This window comes from Pezoporus wallicus, unplaced genomic scaffold (genome assembly GCF_028554395.1).
Source record: "Pezoporus wallicus isolate ANWC-B61680 ecotype Strahan unplaced genomic scaffold, APGP_CSIRO_Pwel_v1 contig_12604, whole genome shotgun sequence".
Classification (NCBI taxonomy): domain Eukaryota; kingdom Metazoa; phylum Chordata; class Aves; order Psittaciformes; family Psittacidae; genus Pezoporus; species Pezoporus wallicus.
This window is the reverse complement of record NW_026638783.1, coordinates 54,269-74,152: the sequence shown is the minus strand read 5'-3', so window position 1 is coordinate 74,152 and position 19,884 is coordinate 54,269. Positions and strand designations below refer to the sequence as shown.

Genomic DNA, 19,884 nt, shown 5'->3' with positions numbered 1-19,884 from the left:
ATATTATTCCACTGTGTTGTGCAAAGACCGGAACAAAACCAAGAGTGTTTGCCCTGATGCTCAGCAGCCTTGCTTGAGTAATCCCTGCCTCAGCTGTGGGACGGGGATGCAGGTAGCTCAGAAGATGGTCTTCTAGAGTGTTCCAAACTTGCCGTGGTGGAACAAGAGTGTCTGAGGCTTTGCAGTGACTCCAGCCATCACTGTGCCTCCCCATCCAGCTACCCCACACCTCTGAGCTCTGTCGCCTTCCCTAGCTGCTGGCATAAGCCACGTGGCACCCGGGACTTTTTACGTGCTGGCTGCTGCTGAGCCCACAGAGCTGGCCCGAGACCTGGAGCTCAGGGCGCGTGGGAGGGTGATGGTGCAGCATGAGACACCCACAGTGGCCTCAGGGAGGTCCTTGTCCTCAGCCCACTCATTGAGGTCGGGGTTGTAGCACTGAACACACTTCTGATACCTCTTCCCGCTCTCGTTCCAGCCCCCCACCAGGCACAAGCACCCCTCCAGCAGAGCCACCCCGGCCGTGCTGACCCCCGTGGGCAGCGGTGCCATGGAACTCCACTGCCCCGTGACTGGGCTGTAGCACTCCACGGGCATCACGTCCACCCGCTCGCCCTGGGGACCCACCTGGCTCCCACCCAGTACATAGGCTCGGTCGGCCACAGTGGCCGCGCAGTGCCAGCCCCGGGGGGTGCTGAGCATTGCCTGCTCCCTCCAGGAGTCGGTGCTGGGATGGTAACAGAGCACGGTTCGGGAATAGGCATGGCTGATGTAGCCACCAGTGAGCAGGAGCTTGCCGTCGATGAGCGTGGTAGCGTGGCAGCAGCGCGGTGTCTCCAGGCTCGCCTTGCTCTGCCAGCTGTTGGTGGTGGGGATGTAGCACTCCACGGATGCCAAAGGGCCCTCGGCGTTGCGCCCTCCCACAGCGTAGAGGAGCCCATCGCAGGCGCTGAGGCTGAAGTGTGACCTCCTGTGCTGCATGCTGGCCAGGTGCAGCCATGTGTTGAAGCGAGGGTCGTACCTGGGGACCAAGGGAGATCTGTCTGCCCAGGACTGGCATCAAAGCCACAGGGAGAGGTGGGGCCTGCCAGACATCTGCCTTTGGGGGAGGCAGTTTGTGCTCTGAAGAACCTCTCTGCTTCTCCAGCAGTAAAAACCCCTCCTGACAGGCAGTGCAGATGGAGATGACAGCACTGCACAGGACTAGATCCTGCCTGTGACTGCTGGCATTGCTGCTGTAACTCTAGGGGCGGCCCAGCAGTGCTCCTTCCACCACAGCTCTAAACCTGGCTTGGAAATGGAGAGCGCTATAGATCTGAGGTGCCCCAAGTACTATCACAGCCCCCTCTATTGGGTCTTGGTGCGTAGAAGAGGACCTAGGGACAAGCCTTTCCTGCCCACCGTGCCAAGCCAAAGCCAAGCACATGACAAGAAGCCAGCTCCTCTGTGCCCATGAGACAGGGAACTGGAGCTGCCAGGTCCTCAGAGCAATGCCACAAGGACTAAGGCCAGGCTGGAGAAGGGGGATGAGCTTCTACTGGCCAGAAACAGGAAGTCAGTGGGTCCCTTCAGCCTCCCTTGGTGCAGGAGAAAGAGCCCATGACAGCTCCTATCTGCAGTGGGGTGATCAGTGGCCACACAGGGCTGGCCTCGAGCAGTGCTGACACTGACATTGTGTGTGGAGTCTCAGGTGGCTGAGCCAAGCCACGGGCAGAGCCACTGGGGAGGTCAGGTTTATGTTGCAAACCAAATACTGCATGTCAGGTTGCCATGGTTACTCCTTTTTCTTTTAGTAATCCCTTGGGGATCCAGTGGGGATTTAGGAAACAAACCTTGTCATTTAAATGGTGAAGAGAGACATGGAGGTGAAGACAAGAAAGCCTGAAGGGCAATAGGAATCTTACAGGCAGTAATTAGACCTTAAAATGAACCCAGGCAAACCAGAGAGCAGGTCAAGGCTGGCTCTAGATTGAACCCCCTGCACGGCCACATGGGGCCTGTCTTACCTGCTCAGGCTGCTCACAGCATGCTTGGCCTGGTTCCTGGCATCGTTCTGGTCTTCCCCACCCGCAACGTAGATGAATCCATCCATCACCACCACACACTGGTTAAAACTCTTTGCTGGCATCTCTGTCAGCTTATGCCAGTTTCCCTCTGCATCCCGGTAGCTGATCTCCCTGCTCAGAGCCTTCTCAGTCAACGCTGGACGACCCCCAACTGTGACAAGCACCCTCTGGCCTCCCCGTATCCTGGTTCTCTGAGACTGAAGGCTGTTCTGCTGGTGGGGGAGCAGGTGATAATTCATAGCATCGACAAGGAGCTTGTGGCACTGTGGATCTTGCATCATGCGTGGCACAGGCTGCACATGGTTGACCAAGTCTGGAGCAGACATTGTGCCAAAGCGAATGTTGCTCAGGAGGTCAGCAGCATACCGGACCCGTTTCGGGTCAAACTCCAGCCACTTGACAGCAATCTGGAAGGCAGCAACCTCGCTGGGTATCTGCAGGCCATCGTCCATCAGCAGCTCATTGATCTGATCGAAGGGGAGCTTCATGAACTGGTCGGTCTTGGAGAACTCCAGGAAGTTTTCCCGGATGAATTCCCGTGTGGCATCTCCCACCTGGCTGAGGCCGAAGGTGGCGGAGATGTTGGCGATGTAGACGCAGTTCTCCACAGCCAGCTCCCGCATGAGGAAGTCGCTGCACATCTTGAGCAGCGCCGGGACCTGCAGCCGGGTGGCTGCGGCGATGGTGCTGCCGATGGTGTAGAGTGAGAGGCTCAGCTTGCCTGTGTAGGCATAGGTGATGGTGGTGGCGAGGCCCAGCGGGGACACGTCGTGGAGCTCCACGCGGTGCAGCTGAGGGTCCCTCCGCAGCAGGCGGTGGAAGTACTCGCTGCAGGAAGCCAGGACGAGTTTATGCACCTCGAAGGACTTTGCTTTGGTGGCGATGGTGAGGTCGCAAAGGAAAAGCTTCTGGCGCATCTGGTTCATCCCCTCCAGAAGGCTGGCTCCATGCTCGGGGGCTTCGACCTCCGTGGCTGTGCAGTGGAAGCCGTTGGAGCCGCTGTCGTACAGACTTTTCAAGTGATTGAGGTGTTGGACATCCAGCAAAGCATCTTCCACCGGCACCGGGGGGGTGGATGCAGCCTCTTTATCCACCTTGGGCTTCTTGGGGGGTTTCTTTTTGGGTGCCATCTTGATAGAACCAGAATGGGACCTGGGGAGAAAGGAGAGGTGAGGAGCCCTGGAGCAGGGGTGCAGGCATCCTGCTGCTCTTTACGACATTCAGTGAAACAAAGGGAAACCTCCCACTGACTCAACACTCTTTGGGTCAGCCCAAAGGAAGGATGGAAACTGCCTCCCAAGCCCTGTGTGAAAGGCATCGAGGGCCATGACTGCAAGAGGGGATTCTGGACTCTCGACCAGCCCTAGCACTGTGATAAGAGAGGAGTGGGATTTTGGGTGGAACCGGGGAGCACCACTGGTTCCTGGGGTGCAGAGCCATGCTTGCTCTGCTGGCTGGGCTGACACAGACTCCAGACAGAGCGAGCCAGAGATCACAGGGTGTGTTTCTGCTGACTCAAGCCCACGTCAGATGGGGCTGAATCAAGTCCCAGCGGCTCTGATAGAGGTTCCTACACAGCAACAAGCTGAGATGAACCCCAGCACGGCAGGAAAAGGGGGTTCGTGTCCCCCACAGCCCCTTGGGCATGGCAAGGCATCTGGCTGACTGCTTGGGCTCGTTGGGGTCAGGGTGCAAGTGAAGGGGGGGAAGAAAAACAAGCAACAATAATGCAGGTTTTGAATGTTCCCCCAGTTCCAGTCTGAAACTTGGCAGGGACTTGAGGGAGCTCAGAGCAGCCAATGTATGAGGGAAGGGATCTGCCGGCCAGAAATAGCTGTTACTGTGCTCACATGTCTGGGGACTGTTTGTTGCCCTTGGCCATCAAGATCAGGTTGCTCAGAACTGAGTCATCGGCTCGCCTTTAGCACAGGGCAAGGGGGGAATGATGGGACTTGAGCAGGAAAATACGGAGAAGGGAAAAGTTTGGTCCAAGTCCCTGCTGGGAAAGAGGATTCCAGGCTGAGCCCAAGGGGGAGCAGCGGGGCCGGCCCTGCCGCAGGGAGCAGGGAGCCAAGGGGACTCAGGAGCAAAGCCCCAGGCACTTGAGCCATCCCTGGCATTGCGGTGTTCCACAGGGATGCCCCACTTTACAGCGTGGAGAGCTCATCTGTCACAGTGTCACATCCTGGAGCGGGCGTCAGGCCCTCTGGAACTCAGGCGCAAATCCTGTTCTGTGTGTGTTTGAATATGGAACGGCTTCTGACACGCAGCTCCAGGCTGGGAACAGGAACCGGGATTGACTCTATCCCAGCATCAGCACTGGGGTGTTCCCAACCACACCTTTTGTTCAGACTATCCGTTCCCCAGGAAAATTCACAGGTTCAGCTTTTCAACCGAAATACAGGTGAAATAGTAGAATTTCCCAGGAAATTCCAATGTTTCTCCAAGTCTTCTCCCCAGATCCCTCAGACCTGTGTCCTGCCGTGCAGCACTGCCAGAGCATCCCTGCTGCCCAACAAACTCAAAGGGAAGCAGGACTTGTCCCATCCCCAAAAGCCTTCTTAACTCCTCCAGGGGAGCCCAGCGATGCAGCTGGTTTCTCCATCCCCTGTCCACCCCATTCAGGAGACAAGGGGGAAGTTGTTCTGGGATGCAATAGGGGCCTTCTAACTGCATCCCACACAAGCACAGTGGAGCCATGAGACGCTCTGGGTTCAGTGATGTCCATGGCTTCCTGCCTGTCCCTTTGGACACCTTTGACCAGCTCCCATAGGGAACACGTGCTTGTGCTATTCCAGCGGGTGGCTGCGGGAGGGCAGAGCGACCTTTCCTACCTGCACTTAAGACAGGACATTGTGCCTGCTTCTGGCTGCAATACCACCTGAAAGGGGTATTTTTCCTACAGCTTAATCCTGGCTGCTGGATTAATCCGGGGAGCTGCAATAGTTTTAAGGAGGCCCCAGACAGAAAGAAGACTGCTTCTTTCTGGCTGTTTTAACCTCCCTTAAGAGACAGTCGTTGTCCTCACATCCTTTCAGTGCTGCTGATCTCAGCCCCACAGCACAGTCCTGAGCGCACGGCACAGCAGGATGCCGCAGTCTCAGCGGGTTCCAAGGGGCTCATTTCCTTCAGTACCCCACCAAACAGAGCTCCTCTCCTTCACCTGCCCCGGCCCCCAGCCATGGGTTCAGGCAGGGGCTGAACGCTGCAGCTCTGGGCCCTCTTCTGCTGCCAGCCCCGTGTTAGGAAGCCGCTCTCCCAATGCCCATTCCTTCCATTCCCGTGCCCCACACAAGCCCTGCGGGTCCTGCCGCCTGCGGCTGCTCCTTACCTTGCCGTTAAGCCCGGTGAGTCCAAGGGGAAGCTGTGGGCAGCGCAGGGCCCCTCTACTTGCCCCGCTCTCCCCGCCAGCTGCCTGCTCTTATCACCTCTGCGGCTACAGCGGGCTTTGGGGTGAGGTGAGGACAGGACAGCTTCCCCCGGCCACGGCACGGGCTGGGCTCAGGTAGCGCTGCCCCAGCCAAGGGCATGGCCGCAGCCAGCGGCAGCAGTGGGGCAGGGTTACCTGGGCGCTGCCAAGGGCACAGCGGGGCAGCCAAAGGCCCGGCTCCACTGCTGAGGGGCTCAGCAGGGATGATGTGAGGAGACCCAGGCCTGGACCAACGCAGCCTTTGGCCATGAACGAATCTAACCTCCTCCTTCCCACTTACTCCAGCCGCCGTGGTGGAGCCATGTGCCTTCGGGAGGCAAAGAGACCGGGCATGGAGGGGCTCCTGCGCTGTCCTGACCATGGCGGAGCGGCTCCTCAGCAGCGCCCTGCCCGCACTCAAGATGGCGCTGCGCCTCCGCCGCTGCCAGGCCCCAACATGGCACCCGCAGAGCTCTGCCCTCACCCGTCATGGCCGCCACCGGGCCAGAGCTGCGCTGCGCCGCTTCCGCTTCCTGCCCTTAGCCAAGATGGCGGCGGCGGCGTGCAGATGCTGTGCGGGCAACGGACGGTGAAGCCGCTTCCGCCGCCGCGGCCTCGCCAGCAATAAAAATGGCGGCGTCGGTGCTGGAAGTTGTGGGCAAGCTGCAGTCGCGGCTGGCGGGCAGCTCCGAGCCCAAGAAGGTGACGGGGGGCGGCGGCGCGGCCGGGCTTCCCCTTCCGCGGCAGGGCCGGCGCGGCGGGGCTGGGGGTCGGCAGGGTCCGGGCCGTCCCGTGGGGGGGCACGGGGAGCGGGGCCTGCTCTGCTCTGCTCCGCTCCGGAGTGTCCTGGCCGGCCGGGGCCGCGGGGCGAGGCGGGGGAGGCGGGCGGCTGTGCCTGCGGGACAGAGCTCGGGGCTGTCCCGAGTGGGATCCCCCACCCCGGGACGGGCCGCGCAGGCCCTGCCTGCCACGCTGGAGGCCCGCGGCGACAGGCGGGGGGCCCGGGGGCAGGCGGGCAGCGGGAGGGAGGCCTTGCCTTGGGGACGTGTTCGTGCTCCGGAGCCGCGGTGCCCACACGGGGGGACGGGAGGCCCGGGGCGGTGGCAGGGCTGCTTTGATGGCCGGGGTCATCAGCGCTGACTCTGCCCCGGTCCCTGCGCTGGGCTGGGGGTGGCTGCTCGCTGCCCCTCGCCCGTCTCCGCGAGGGAACGTGTCCGCTGCCAGAACCTGTTGCCCGCAGCGGCTGTCTTGGAGCGGCTGCGGTGTGCTCCGGCCCGTGCGGTGACACGGGGCTGTGGTTGGCAGGAGCTCTCGCAGAGCCCTGGGTTGAGCTGCCTCGTTCTGCGGCTGCGATCCGGAGCCGTGCTGGAGCTCAGGTGCGGGCCCAGCACGTGCTGCCATCCCTGCTCTCCTACGCGCAGGGAGGAGCATCTGGTGTGACGGTTTCCAGGTGTCCGGTGCGTGTTTCACTCAGTTCAGGCGCAAGAGGAGGCAGATGGGGCCGTGGAGCCGCTCTGCGCTCGGCTGACTTCAACCGAGGCACAGGGCTCGGTTGGGAGGATGGACACTGAGCTGCTCAGTTGCCAGCCCCTTGAAACAGAGTCCCCCATACCCAGCTCCAGCCGTGCCAGGAGTGAAGCAATGAGAGGCTCAGGTTCCTTTTCTCACTCTCTCAGCCAAGACCAGAGCAGGGTTTAACTGGCAGGGAGCTGAGGGGCTGCTGAGGACTCGGTTCCAGGGGGGTTTGGGCTCTGTGGTGCTCAAGGCACGTGCAGGACTTCAAATATTGGCTCAGCGCGTTGTGCGCAGAGAATCGCTGCTCCTGTTTCCTGACGCTTGCGTCAGCTCAGGCGGTAACTGCCTGCCTGTGCTGCTCGGGCACTGCAAGGCTCTGGGTGCTATTTGCACAGGCTGACTCTTTCTCCAGTAACCCTATGGTGCTGTCGTTTCTCTGTTGATCCTAGGAAGTTTTGCAAAGGGAGGGAGAGGTGCTGAGCATTTTCAGGCTGCTGTTAGCAGGGTAATGACCGTTTCCTTCCCCAGCAGAAAGAACCGTACTCCTTCTATGGGTAGTACCTTTCCAGCTGTATCCTTGTAAGTGATTCTAGCCTTGAATCTAGTTGCCATTGCATTGTCCCTACAGGTTGTGCATCATCTGAGTACCTTCCTGAGTTGGAAAGCAACAGGTTCCTCAGCTGTTCTGTAGCAGATACAGCTTTACCTGTGAGCAGGACAGGTCCACAGCACCTCCGGGTGCTACCCACACGTTGCACTGTTTCCAGTCTTTGGTTTTCTTGTCTTGTCCTTTGGAGTTCTTTTATCAGTAATGCCACACAGTGAGTTTTTATGGCTTGTGTCTTGTGGGGGGGTCAAAACTCTGCCCTGCACTGGGCTGTTTGAGAAGAGCTGTCTCATCTGTATTTCATGTGGCAGGACCCAGGCTGTGTGTGTTCTGTCTTCTGCCTGCCCCCCTTTTCTCATAGGATCTGGGTTAGTTCTGAGCTGAGCTGCCAGGTTGGGGTCTGCTTGGCTGGGTCCTGTGGGATGTACACCACCGGCTTGCTCCCATAGGAAATACAGATTAACTCAAGTTCTCCCCCCTCACTGCATCGGAGCTGCCTCCCTTGGCGCATCTCCTGTGCACGGACTTGTGCTCCACAGAGGCTGCCAGCCAGGAGAGGTTTTGCTGTGCTCTATGAACACAGCTCCCAGACGTGGCCTTCCCGGGGTGTTCCCCAGCCACGTGCCGCTTGGACAGCGTCAAGGAGCACAGGTTTGGAGAGCTCAGATTGCCAGATAAGCGCGTTGCCCATGACGCAGGTAACAGAAATGCCCCGTTTCCTGATGGCATCGTTTGGAGGGTTTTATTGCTTGGTTGGGAAGTCTGAAGAGCTCGGATTGCGTGAGCATCCCTCATGGGCGTGCAGGTGTCAAAGCCTGCTGAAGGGACACGTAGGCAGCGTGTGGCCTCTCGGAACATCAGCTCTTGCTTTCTGGTTTCGTTAAGATGGGGGGGGGTGTTTCCAACTTCTGCCTGCGGTGGGAACTGGAATGAGCCAGTTCCCCATGAGATGTGGTGTGGATCACGTGTGTAGTCCCCTGGTCTCAAACCACACTTCCTATATGAGATCCAGAGATGAGCCCCGTTGAGAACAGTGCTTTTCTGTTTGGAATTCGGCCCTGAAGGCAGCAAATGACTAAAGAGCAAAAAGAGCTGTGGAAGATGCTAAGGTGGAGTGTAGCTAGAAAATAATTGGGAGGCTTTAAGGATACCATAAGGAGTTTTCCCTCATCAGTTGAGGCAGGCGGTGGGGCACATTACCTGCCTCAGATCCTGTGAATCCTTAAATAGCTTTTAACTAATAGCTAAAAGGGGGGAGTCTCTGTGCTACCCCAAGCTGCAGGGACAGAGGGCTTGAACACCCAGGTTAGAGCACAGCAAGAGCTGCTGCACCCCCATCAGCTCCCAGGTGCTGGAACATGGTTACTGGTGGTGTCACCGTCTTGCTCTTCTAAAACAAACACGAAAACCTAAACCTTTGGTCATGGTAATTAAGTCCTAAGTATAATGGAGTGGTTGCTGGTGAACAGAAACCATCCTGTGGTTCTGCTTCAGCTGCATGAGCCCTTATCTCTGTCTCGAGGAGTTATTTGCTCTCTGAAAGTAATTGACCCTTCAAGTCGGCTAAGAAAACTTCCTTCCTTCAAAAGGAAGGCAAGCTCTAAACCTCTCTGATCCTTGCACGGTGCAAGAGGAGGTGCTTGGAATAGCTTAGGTCAATGGTGCTAATTTGAGCATGAGCAGAGTGCTTTAGAGAGAAGATCTTCTGGATCAGGGACAGCCCTTTGTATGGGATACAGCACAGCAGTGCTGAACAAAGCCTGGGCTGTATAGGGGCTGTAATAATGCTGATGGGGCTGGTCTGGGGCTAGAGCTGAGCTGTGGGAAACAACACGAGGAGCAGCAGTGTGGTCAGATGTGCAGCTAAAACATCAGTGAAGTGATGCCCCAAACCTCCCGGGTGGCAGAGGTACCAGTGCATCCCCTTCACCTGCACCTAGCAGTCTGCCTTCCCCAGTGGCCAGTTTGTGAAACTTTAGGAAGGACGTTTCCCCCCTGCCCCTCTCAACAAGGAATGTCATTCTCAGCACCACCTTCTGACAGTCACAAGCTTCCAAGTCCTTCCACTTACTGTGCAAGAGCTGTGGGTGTCTTCCTGATGCTTTAAGCCAAAGCTGCTGAAAGTCCTGTGTGAGGAAAGCACTAACAGTAAGACACTTTAAGATGGGCCCTCGTAGGCAAAGAGATGAGAATTCCTTTACTGTTGCCCCTCATGTTCAGCTCTCGGGAGCTCGATTTGGAGTGAGAGCAGCTGTCTGCCACTTGGATCTTTCTGACAAGCTCTCACGCGGTGCTGGGTTCTCTTCCTTTCTGGTGGTGCTGTGTGGTTCAGGATGACAAGTGTGAACGCTTTCCTCCTTGTCTCTACAGCTGCTGAAAAGTCTGAAGAGGCTGTCTGAGCTGCCCATCACGGTTGACATTCTTGTGGTAAGAGCTGTGAAATCTCTCGGGCTTCCATCGTGTCTGTCAAGGCACAGGGATAACTGTTTGCCATGGCCACCTGTGACAGCACAATGTCACAGGCACGGCTGAGGTTCTAGAATCCAGGCACAGAGAATCAGAGCAAGTGTAAAGCCACAGGGGATAGTTTGTCATCCTCAGCTCTTCCCGAAGCTTAATGCTTGACTGAGACGTGAGAGTCGGGGTGGATCCTAGCAGTAACTGAATCAGCATGGAGTTAGGAAACCGTAATCCTCAGAATTATTAGTGACTTCTGTCTTCAGACTTACCAGTGGCCATGGTAAATACTAGCTTGGCTTATTAACACAATTCATTAGTGCTTGACAAGGGTAAAGTTAAGTTGTCTTTTATTTACTGAATGCTAATAAATGATGTCCGTATCCTGGGCCGCATCAAAAGGAGCGTGGCCAGCAGGTCAAAGGAGGTGATCATGCCCCTTTACTCTGTTCTCATGAGACCTCACCGGCAGCATTGTGTGCAGTTCTGGACATGGAACTGTTGAAACAAGTCCAGAGGAGGCCATGAGGATGTTCAGGGGCTGGAGCACCTCCTGTATGGAGATAGGCTGAGAGAGTTGGGGCTGTTCAGCCTGGAGAAGAGAAGCTGCATGGAGACCTCAGAGCAGTTTCCAATATCTGAAGGGGGGCTATAGGGATGCTGGGGAGGGACTCTTCATTAGGGACTGTAGGGATAGGAGAAGGGGTAACGGGTTAAAACTGAAACAGGGGAAGCTTAGACTGAATATAAGGAAGAAGTTCTTTACTGTGAGGGTGGTGAGGCACTGGAATGGGTTGCCCAGGGAAGCTGTGAATTATCCATCCCTGGCAGTGTTCAAGGCCAGGTTGGACAGAGCCTTGGGTGCCATGGTTTAGTGTGAAGTGTCCCTGCCCATGGCAGGGGGGTTGGAACTGGACGATCTTAAGGTCCTTTCCAACCCAAACTATTCTAAGATATCTCCTGAAAACACAGTGTATGTGATATCCTTGCCCTTTGATCAAGAAGGTTTACTTCTACCTACAGCACTGGGTAGCGGGTTAACTTTAGTCACTTGGAGTTTAGCAGAGGTGGGAATGCTGACTGTTTGCTAATGAATTCTCATCTTGGCTCTCTCATGAAGGAGACAGGTGTTGGGAAGACCGTGAACAGCTTACGGAAACATGAGTTGGTGGGAGACTTTGCCAAGAACCTTGTAGCCAGGTGGAAGAAGCTGGTGCCGGTGTCCCAGGAGGCAGACAGGTACGTGACCCTCTTCACTTGGCTTCGTTGTGTTCTTGCAGTGGAGATCATAAACTTTTCTGGCCAAGGAAACACAGTGGAGGCTCTGAGAAAACTGGTAACAGAAATGTGCTAACCCTGCGTGGGGTTTTGCCTGGTTTTGGCATTAACTTCCTGCCTCTGGTAGCCGCAGCCCTTTGGGCTGCTGACACTGCAGTTTGCCGAGAAAGAAGGGGCTGATTTTCAAGAACTTGCAGTTTGATGAAGAGATTAACAGTAGATGGCAGGAAAATGCCCTTAATGAAGCAAGAGATGCAATCTGCTCGCTTCCCATTTTACAGTGCTCAAGAGAGGACGTTGTAGGCCCAAGGGAAGAAAGCAGCTTGCTTTGCATGGCTTTGATGTGCGAGCATCCTATGGAAAGTGCAGGTTGATGCCAGCAAGCATGCTGCAGTAACCAAGCTGTGTGCAACTCAGCAGTGAGAGGGTTAGGGTTATCAGGTTTTCCTGATCATTTCAAGGGCTGCGGTATCCCTGCATGCTGGACAGGCACCATGCAGCCAGGAGTGTGCAGGCATGGAGGAGTCTCTGTATGCGTCCGTCTCTGCTTCCCAGTGTACGGTGAAGTCTCAGTCCTAACCAAACTGCTGAACGAATTCCTGCACTAGAAATGCAGTTCCTAAATCCCTGAATGCTGCTGTGCCTGAGAGAATTCATGCTTTTTCTTGCCTCAAAACTGTCAAATACACCTGGAGTCTTTGGTGAGACAGGTTCCCCTCTGCATAGTCCATGGGGAGTGGTTCTTCTTGTTTTTTGATGGTTTAATCTATTTTGTTTTCTTATCCCTTTAGAAATAACGTAGATTCTGAAGACCGTGACTATGAGAGGAGCAGTTCAAGCAAAAGACATCAGGAGCCCTCCCTCAGAGAGGATGAGGAACCTGACCAGGAGTATTCAGAACCCTTCCAGCCATCCTGCAGCCAGTCTTATAGCCCAGATCATAGGGAAAAGAAGTCCAAAAGGTATCCTAGGCCTGAGAGAGTCCATGAGACTTACAGCTATAGCAGCCACGAGGGGAAGGGTTGGGGCAGATCTTCCCCAGTGCTCTCTTCAGATCAGGAGTATTCGGACTGTGGACAGGCTGGGTCACCTGAGCCAAGTGAGAGCCCTCAGGACATGTACACAGACCCTTATGCCTCTGAGGAGCAGGAAGAACCAACAGTATTTCATCGGAAAGCCAGTAAAGGCCACAGCTTTCAGGAGAAGCTGCAGGGGGGCCGGGAAAGGAACCCTGGTGAGTTCCATGACAAAGGGAATGTGAGTCGAAGCAAAGATCATAAGTCTCACAAGAAGCAGCGACTTGATGGCAGAGAGGAGGACAGGAGCTCTGCCTTCAGCCCAGAACGATTGCACAAAACCTCTTTGAAAGAGCAGCTCCAAGAGGCCCCTGTGGCATGGGGCAGCAAGGAGAAGCAGAGGATGTCAGATGGCAGCAAGAAGGAGAAGAACCGAGAGAGTGGTGCTTCCAGAAAGGAGAAGCTGCCCATGGTGCCGCACGCAGGGGAGGCTTTGGACAACCACGTTAAGAAGCAGAAACATCGGGACTCTGAGAAAGGCAAATTGGAAAAGCCCAAGTTGAGCTTGGAGCCCTCGAACTCTGAGCGGGAGAAACGGAAAGCTGAGAGTGACTCCTCAAACAGGGTTAAAGAGAAGGGGATTTCTGGGAGCTTAAAATCTGCAGAGGGGAAGCGCAAAGCCTCTGACCCAGACAGAAAGTCTGTGGGCTTTTCCTCCAGCTTTGGGGAGGGGGAAGTGGAGGATGAGTTTGAACAACCAACGATGTCCTTTGAGTCGTACCTCAGCTACGACCAGCCCCAAAAGAAGAAGAAGAAAGTGGTCAAACCTTCTGGACCAGCTGGGGAGAAAGACCGAGGGCACAGCAAACAGAACGGATCCAAAGCCAGCACCAACAGCTCGAGCTCGAGTCGGAAAAGTCCAAGCCACAAGCGAACAAGTGAGAAGAAAGCAGAGAAGAAAGTACCAGAGTCTCCTAAACCAAAGAGGGTAAGGCTGGGAGGGCGTTGAAGCATCTGAAAGTGAACAAAGGAGGTGGGAGCAGCTGCTCCTGGTCTTGCAGGCGTTGCTGTGTGCTGTTGGAGTGGGACTCCACTGGAAAAGTGGGTGAAGAGGGAGGGGAGAAAAGCAATAGGCAAAATGCATTTATACAAAAAGGGAGAGTAAAAGAGAATAAGGATGCTAGGGAGGTTCAAACTCAAACAGGGGAAGTTTAGATTGGATATAAGGAAGAAGCTCTGCACTGGGAGGGTGCTAAGGCACTGGAATGGGTTGCCCAGGGAGGTTGTGAATGCTCCATCCCTGGTGGTGTTCAAGGCCAGGTTGGACAGAGCCTTGGGTGACCTGGTTTAGTGTGAGGTGTCCCTGCCCGTGGCAGGGGGGTTGGAACTGGGTGATCTTAAGGTCCTTTCCAACCCAAACTATTCTATGATAACTTTAGCTAAATATTTTGCCATTCATTCTAGTAAGTGCCTCAGGTGAGAGGCCTAGGTTTCTTTTAGTTCATGAGGTTCCTCTCTCTACCACCACTGCAGTCTTTTTGCAGGAGGTGGGAATGAGAAGAGACAGAACAGGTAAATGAGCATTTGAGATCAAGGAACTTTCTGCCAGCCTTCTCTTCCATGTTTTCTCTAGTTCTTTGCACTGTGAATCTCACTTAGGTTCTTGCCAGAGGCCTTCAGCACTGAGCCGAGTAGGTTAAAGATATTCATGGCTCTTACTGGAGAGAGCTGAGTGATTCAGGTCCCAGATTTTGGCTGCTTTGCCTACATGGAGCCACAGTGATGTGGCAGAAGTGCAGGCCCCCTGAGGCTGTTTCCTGATGCAGGCAGTGTTGAGTGGCTTATACAAAACACAACCCAAATGCAGCTCAGTGCTGTCTGTACACCAGGAGGATGTAACATTCTCATGTGCTCTTGGCTTACTTGCATGTACCTCCTCTCCTTCCAGATACTTTTAGATGTGGTACCAACGTTACCAGAGATCCCACTGCCTCCAATCCAGGCCAATTACCGCCCTCTTCCTTCAATCGAGTCCATTACCTGCTCCCAGACCAAAAGGAAAGGTATGTTGGCCAGGAAAGGAGGTTTGAAGCAGGCTGCAGCCCTCAGTTGTGGGAGGGAGTGGGAGCAGCTGCTACCTGGCTTCAAGTCTTCCTACTGGGGTCTGGTGTCTTGCCTCTGGTGCCCAGAGCTTTCCAAAGGTGGTGGTTTTCCCATGTGCTCTTCCATTGGGAAGATCCTTTGCTGACCCTTCTTGCGGCTTGGGCTTTGGGGTTGCCTTTCCTGAAACTAGTTGGCAGGTCTCTTGGAGAAGCCTTAGCCCTTTAGGTTGCTTCTGGGTGACTCCCAGTTTGTGTCTGCTGTGCCATTCATAAGGGTGAGCTCTTCTTCTCCCTGTTCCCTTCTTACTCCAAGTCTTTGCCTTTGCAGCAGTGTCCTCGCCGGTTGAAGAGAGTGAAGCGGGTTTCACAGGGCGCCGGTTGAATTCAAAGATGCAAGTGTATTCAGGCTCTAAAACTGCCTACCTCCCCAAGATGATGTCTCTGTATCAGCAGTGCATCAGAGTCCTCAGTAACAACATTGACTGTGAGTACACTTCCTCATCTGTGTGGCTCACGTTGCCCCGCAGGTACACTGAAGTCTTGGTGACTTGTTTGTACATATCCCAGCAGTTGATGTGAAGCCCTCCCTGTCACAAGGCATCCTAACTGCTGTGGGACAGAGCTGTCTCAAAGCTCAGGTGCTGCAGGAGGCAGCAGTCCATGTGCTTGGGGGAGTGCTGAAGCACTGGAAGTAGTGGCCAACAGAGCCATTTGGAGTTCCTGGTCCCTGATGACTTGTTAGTGCTATTGCACTCATGATTCCTTTCTCCTTCCCCTCGTACTGCGTAGTTCCGTGCAGCGCTGCAGTTTCCTCTGCTGCATTTCAAGGTGTCAAACCCTTTCCTCAGCAAGGAAGGAGGAGGGTAAATACATTGTGCATCTTGCTTCTCTCTAGCAATCTATGAAGTGGGTGGTGTCCCTTTCTCGGTGCTGGAGCCAGTATTGGAGAGATGCACCCCAGAGCAGCTGTACCGCATTGAGGAATGTAACCATGTGAGTGCCTTGGCCTGGGGAGGTGATGGTGACACGCGGGAGTGGTTCTGTCCTCATCTGCAATAGCAGAACAGTAAAGAACAATGCTCTGTTCAACAAGAGGTGGCTTTTGCTGTCCTGACCTCCTGGATTTGCCATCTGCCCATCTCTTGCTGCAAGCAGGCTCCTCTGTGGCATTCCAGTGACTTGGCACTACCTGGCGCTGAGGGAGAGGGGAGTGAAGGTGTCGGGAGGGATCCCAGCTCACGGGTGGGTTTGCTTCAGGTCCTCATCGAGGATACGGATCAACTGTGGCACAATCACTGTCTGCGAGACTTCAAGAACGAGAAGCCAGAGGAGTTTGAGTCCTGGCGGGAGATGTACCTGCGCCTGCACGACGCGCGGGAGCAGCGGCTGCTCATGTTGGCGCGGAACATCGGCTCCGCTCATGCCAACAAACCCAAAGGTAAAGGGGAGCTGAAGGAGCAGAGAGGGGGCTGGGGACACTGCCCAGGAGATGTCTTTGTGTGGGGAAGGTCTTTGGGACTGACTGGTGTGGATCTAGTCCAATAGAGGAGTTGCTTGGCTCTCTGGTCTTATGTGGTGGCCTTTGCTCCACGGTGCCACAGACCCTCGATTTCATCCATCGAGGTGGTGACGCAGACCAGAGAATGCTCTACAGCAAGAATGTGCAGGGCTGCAGAGGCACCTCCTCTTCTAGAGCGGCTTCTCCTTCAGTGCTGGGGCTGAAGAAAACCATGGTGGGAGAAAGCATTCCTGCTCTTTGATCATTGGTGATCATTGTGAGAACTGCTGACATGATCAGTCTGATTTCTCACAGCCTGCGTTGTCACAGCAAGAGGTTCAGACCTTGGGGAGGAGGCTATTGCCAGAGCTTTGAAATGGGTGGACTGGGGAGAGCAGGCTGGAGTTTGCTGTGGTAAGACAGTAAGTTGGGTCTGAGCAGTGTTTCCCTCTGGTCTCCTACAGGTAGAGTGGCCAAAATGGCATTTGTGAACTCTGCAGCAAAGCCCCCTCGGGATGTACGAAGGAGACAAGAGAAGTTTGGAACTGGAGGACCTCTGCTGCCGGAGAAGACAAAGTGAGTGTTGCTCAGGAGCACTTGCTGCTCAGGGCCTCTTTTGCTGGCAGCTCCCACTCTGCAGCAATGCATCCTGGCAGGGAAGGATTCTGTGTGTTTGGGAGGTCCTTGTAACTTGTAATAGCCTCTTCCTTGCTGGGAATTGTGGAGATCCTGGTCACTGCTTGTTCCATGTGGTATCACGGCTTGTGTCTGAAGAATTGCATCAAACCACAGTGAGTCCTTTTCTGAAATGCCTGCCCCATCTCTGTTCCAGAATAAAACCAGTCCTGTACACATCTAGCAAAAGCCACACTCGTGTGAGTGAGGAGCAGTCCTATGATGGGCCCAGCACCAGCAGTGCCCATTCTGTCCCATCTTCAGGTAGCACCTTCTCCTCCTACGACCCCAAGAAACCACCAGTGAAGAGTAAGTACAAACTGCACAACAACCCTGTGGTCTCCTTGATCTCTTCCTTTACAAACACACAAATCTATTGCTTCTGCTGTAGGGAAATCCAGGCTGTGTGGGAGGGTTGTTGCTGGTGGCCTCTCTCCCCTCCCTAAGGAGAGGGCGATAAAGTCTGTTCAGACTTCTTGCACAGGGGATCATCTCATTCACCTTCCTGCTCAGTGCTGGCTGCATCAGCCTGCCCTGATGGTACCGGTGCAGCAGAAACCCTCCCTAGTCCCTCCTGCTGTCCCTCTGTGTCTGTCCAGCTGTTTGGAACACTGACACTGTAGTGCAGCTCCCTTTGGGAAGGAAGCAGGGAGAGTTGAACTGGAATTCTCTCTTCTTGCCATGCAGAAAGCAGCTTTGAACTGCTCTCTGCTCTCTCAGCCTGTGACTGCTGTTTTCCTGTGGGTTTTTCTTGTTTGATTGGGTTTTTTTCCTTCCTCTGTTGCAGAAATTGCACCCATGATGGCAAAGACTATCAAAGCTTTCAAAAACAGGTTCTCTCGGAGATAAGCTTGCAGTGCAGATCTGGGACTTGCCCTCTGGTGGGGAGTGGCACTGAAGGGGGAGAAGGTACTCACAGCCCTTTTCCTTGAACTCTTTGGAGGCTGCAGCTGCTGGGAGAAGCTTTGATCTGCACAAGACAACAGCACAGTATTTTATCTTCTATTCTGGTCCCTTTCTCAGTGTCAAGCCCCCTCTTTTCCACCTGCCCTTAACATCCTGTTTCTGGCTTTGTTGTCCGTCAAAAGGAGGGTGTACAAAACCTCCCGACACAAGAAAATGTGAAGTCTTGGCACCTGCTGAGAGTGGAAGATCAGAGACTATTTACTATTTAACCTCTTCATAAATTATAAAATGGTTTTAATTAATATTTTGCCCCCTCTCCCACTGGTATTTATGTTGCTCCCAGGAGTCTTCCCCCTCCTGATGCAGTGCGAGGGTCAGCCTCTCTGTGGCTCCATCTGGCCGAGTGGACACTGGGTGTCCTTCCTTGTGATCTGGCACCTCCTGGGCTCCCTGGGACAGGCAGCACCCATCTGCTCACTGCTCTTTTGGCAAGTGTGTCAAGTCCTGAGGCTTTGCTCTCTGCTTGTGTCTCTTAATCTTTGCTCTTGACCTTCTCTCTGCTGTTACTGTAGATCTTGTCCGGATGCTTACATTGTTGTGCAGGGATGCCAAGAGCCACTGGGGCCTTTTTCCTCTGCTGCTGCTGTTGTCTTCTGCTGGGAATAAAACTACAAAGGGCTTGGGGAGAAATCTTCCTGTGCACCAAGTCAGATTTTAACGTCTTTTTCCTTTATTTTTACTCCTTTTAATTGAGAAGGTTACAGGGGACTTGGCCTCTGGAATTGGAAGCAGTTTTTAAAGATCAATGAAGGCATCAATTTGCCTCTTTTAGTAGGAAGAAGGAATATTTTTATCACGTTTCCTGTGTGCAATTGGGAAGGATTTATTTCCATTTTAAATCCTGGCTATTCCCTGTATGTCTGCCCCCACTTTGGAAAAAGCAAGGGTTTTAGTCTTGGAACCTAAACCCACTTGCATAGTGTTGGAGGGAAGTGAATAACGGAACGCGGTTTGTGTTTAACGTGTGTATGAGTGGTAGCAGGAGTTGAGGAAGGGGTTGTACCTGGTGTCTGAGGGGCTGGAGCTCTGTGGCCCCTGGGTGTGGGCCGTTGAGCCTGATTGTGGTGAACGCTTCCACTTTTGGGTTACAAAAATGACCTCACCAGAGGTGGTGTGAGCAGGGGATGGAGCTGGGCAGACCCAGGTGGTGCAGGGGCAGGCGGCAGCACTGTCAGGGCTCAGAGATCCGACTGAGTCAGAAAGGGGAGAGGTTCTCCTGGTCCAAGCCATATTTGCTGCCCTGGGATTGTGCTGTTGAGGTGGAAAAGGTGTCGATGGTGGATGCTGTTGCTGCTGGCTTTGTGTGGCTGCCAAATGCTGAACCAGTGGAGTTGTCTGTGCACTGACTGGGGCACCTTGCTGTGCTCCCCATAGGGCTCTAGAGAAATCCCTGTATGCTTCTGGTTTCTGTTGGATCCTGTGTTTGTTTTCCTCCTTTTTTGTCTTTCTTTAAACCCATTCTGCACACTTGCCTCTTTGTTTGGGCTTTCCTTTCCTTATTTTGAAGGTCTTGGAAAAATGTTCTCAGACTCTCACGTGCTGTAAGTTGGTTACAGTCCCAGATGCTTTAACGTTCCCGTGCAGCATTTCAGTGTGTGTTGTGCTGTAAAATAATGGCTCCTTACTCTTGCGTTTTTGCTGTATTTAATTTTGCTGTATTTTTAATTAGATAACAATATATTATCTTCTGCTGACCGTTGTGCTACCGTTTATTTCTCCTCTGTACTTTGGGTTAGGGGCAGAGGGGGAGGGAAGTGGAGTCTGGTGTCATGGCCAGACCCTAAGGGAGCCTTGAGCAGAGGAGGTGGGCATTGCTAAACTGCCCCTTGATGAACACTACAGGAGCCACTCGGATGTGATACTGCCCAAAGCATTGCTGGTACAGGGTGATGCCCCTTCCCTCTCAACCCTGGGCTTTGCTGCCTGTGTCTCTGTGTTGCAGCTTGGCTGGATGGCAGGGAGGGGGCCAGAACTGAGGTAGGTGCCCGGGGTGTTACTTGTGCAATTCCCATGTGCTCCCCACACACACACACGCATACGAAGGACCGGAGCAGAGCTGCCTCTTCCCCCTTCGCCACGCCGCGGGCAGGAGGGGGGTGACTTTGACTTGCATTTGTATTTTGGTCCCTAACTGTGTACATACACTTTTCTATGTTCCCTTTTTTTTGTGGTAACTAAGATGAATATTTTAATTAGATAAGTTATATGAAAAGCCGAAAATCATGTCTCAATAAAAGCCAAACACTGGACCCTGCCTGCTTGTTCTCTTCTGTCTCTGAGCGGTGTTAGGTACCG

The 19,884-nt window shown here is 54.2% G+C and overlaps 2 protein-coding genes across 3 annotated transcripts; one reads left to right on the top strand and one right to left on the bottom strand.

Annotated features, from left to right (window-relative positions):
* Positions 1–112: 112 nt before the first annotated feature.
* On the bottom strand, positions 113–3,380 carry LOC130600901 (kelch-like protein 31). Its single transcript, XM_057412592.1, has 2 exons — positions 2,007–3,380; positions 113–1,021 (listed from the first exon to the last, which is right to left on the bottom strand). Exons 1-2 carry the CDS (start codon positions 3,194–3,196, stop codon positions 289–291), a joined length of 1,923 nt encoding a protein of 640 aa, XP_057268575.1. The 5' UTR covers positions 3,197–3,380; the 3' UTR covers positions 113–288.
* Positions 3,381–6,019: 2,639 nt separating this feature from the next.
* Positions 6,020–19,283, top strand: ELOA (elongin A). 2 transcript variants are annotated; one of them, XM_057412567.1, is made up of 11 exons: positions 6,020–6,177; positions 9,968–10,024; positions 11,175–11,293; positions 12,124–13,336; positions 14,297–14,411; positions 14,782–14,934; positions 15,346–15,443; positions 15,708–15,888; positions 16,413–16,524; positions 16,781–16,932; positions 17,411–19,283. In XM_057412567.1, the coding sequence occupies exons 1-11, from the start codon at positions 6,106–6,108 to the stop codon at positions 17,470–17,472; spliced, it is 2,334 nt and encodes a 777-aa protein (XP_057268550.1). In that variant the 5' UTR covers positions 6,020–6,105; the 3' UTR covers positions 17,473–19,283. The 2 variants fall into 2 exon arrangements, with proteins under 2 accessions (XP_057268550.1, XP_057268549.1); XM_057412566.1 differs by having other exon boundaries at positions 14,779–14,934.
* Positions 19,284–19,884: the final 601 nt, after the last annotated feature.

What these genes read in the sequence shown, in the direction of transcription:
- ELOA (XM_057412566.1), top strand. Translation starts at nt 6,106, where the DNA reads ATGGCGGCGTCGGTGCTGGAAGTTGTGGGCAAGCTGCAGTCGCGGCTG. An exon ending in CTCCCAGACCAAAAGGAAAG is followed by an intron (nt 14,412 to 14,778) that starts GTATGTTGGCCA and finishes TTGCCTTTGCAG; the next exon opens with CAGTGTCCTCGCCGGTTGAA. An exon ending in TCATGCCAACAAACCCAAAG is followed by an intron (nt 15,889 to 16,412) that starts GTAAAGGGGAGC and finishes GGTCTCCTACAG; the next exon opens with GTAGAGTGGCCAAAATGGCA.
- LOC130600901 (XM_057412592.1), bottom strand. Translation starts at nt 3,196, where the DNA reads ATGGCACCCAAAAAGAAACCCCCCAAGAAGCCCAAGGTGGATAAAGAG. An exon ending in GCTGTGAGCAGCCTGAGCAG is followed by an intron (nt 1,022 to 2,006) that starts GTAAGACAGGCC and finishes CTTGGTCCCCAG; the next exon opens with GTACGACCCTCGCTTCAACA.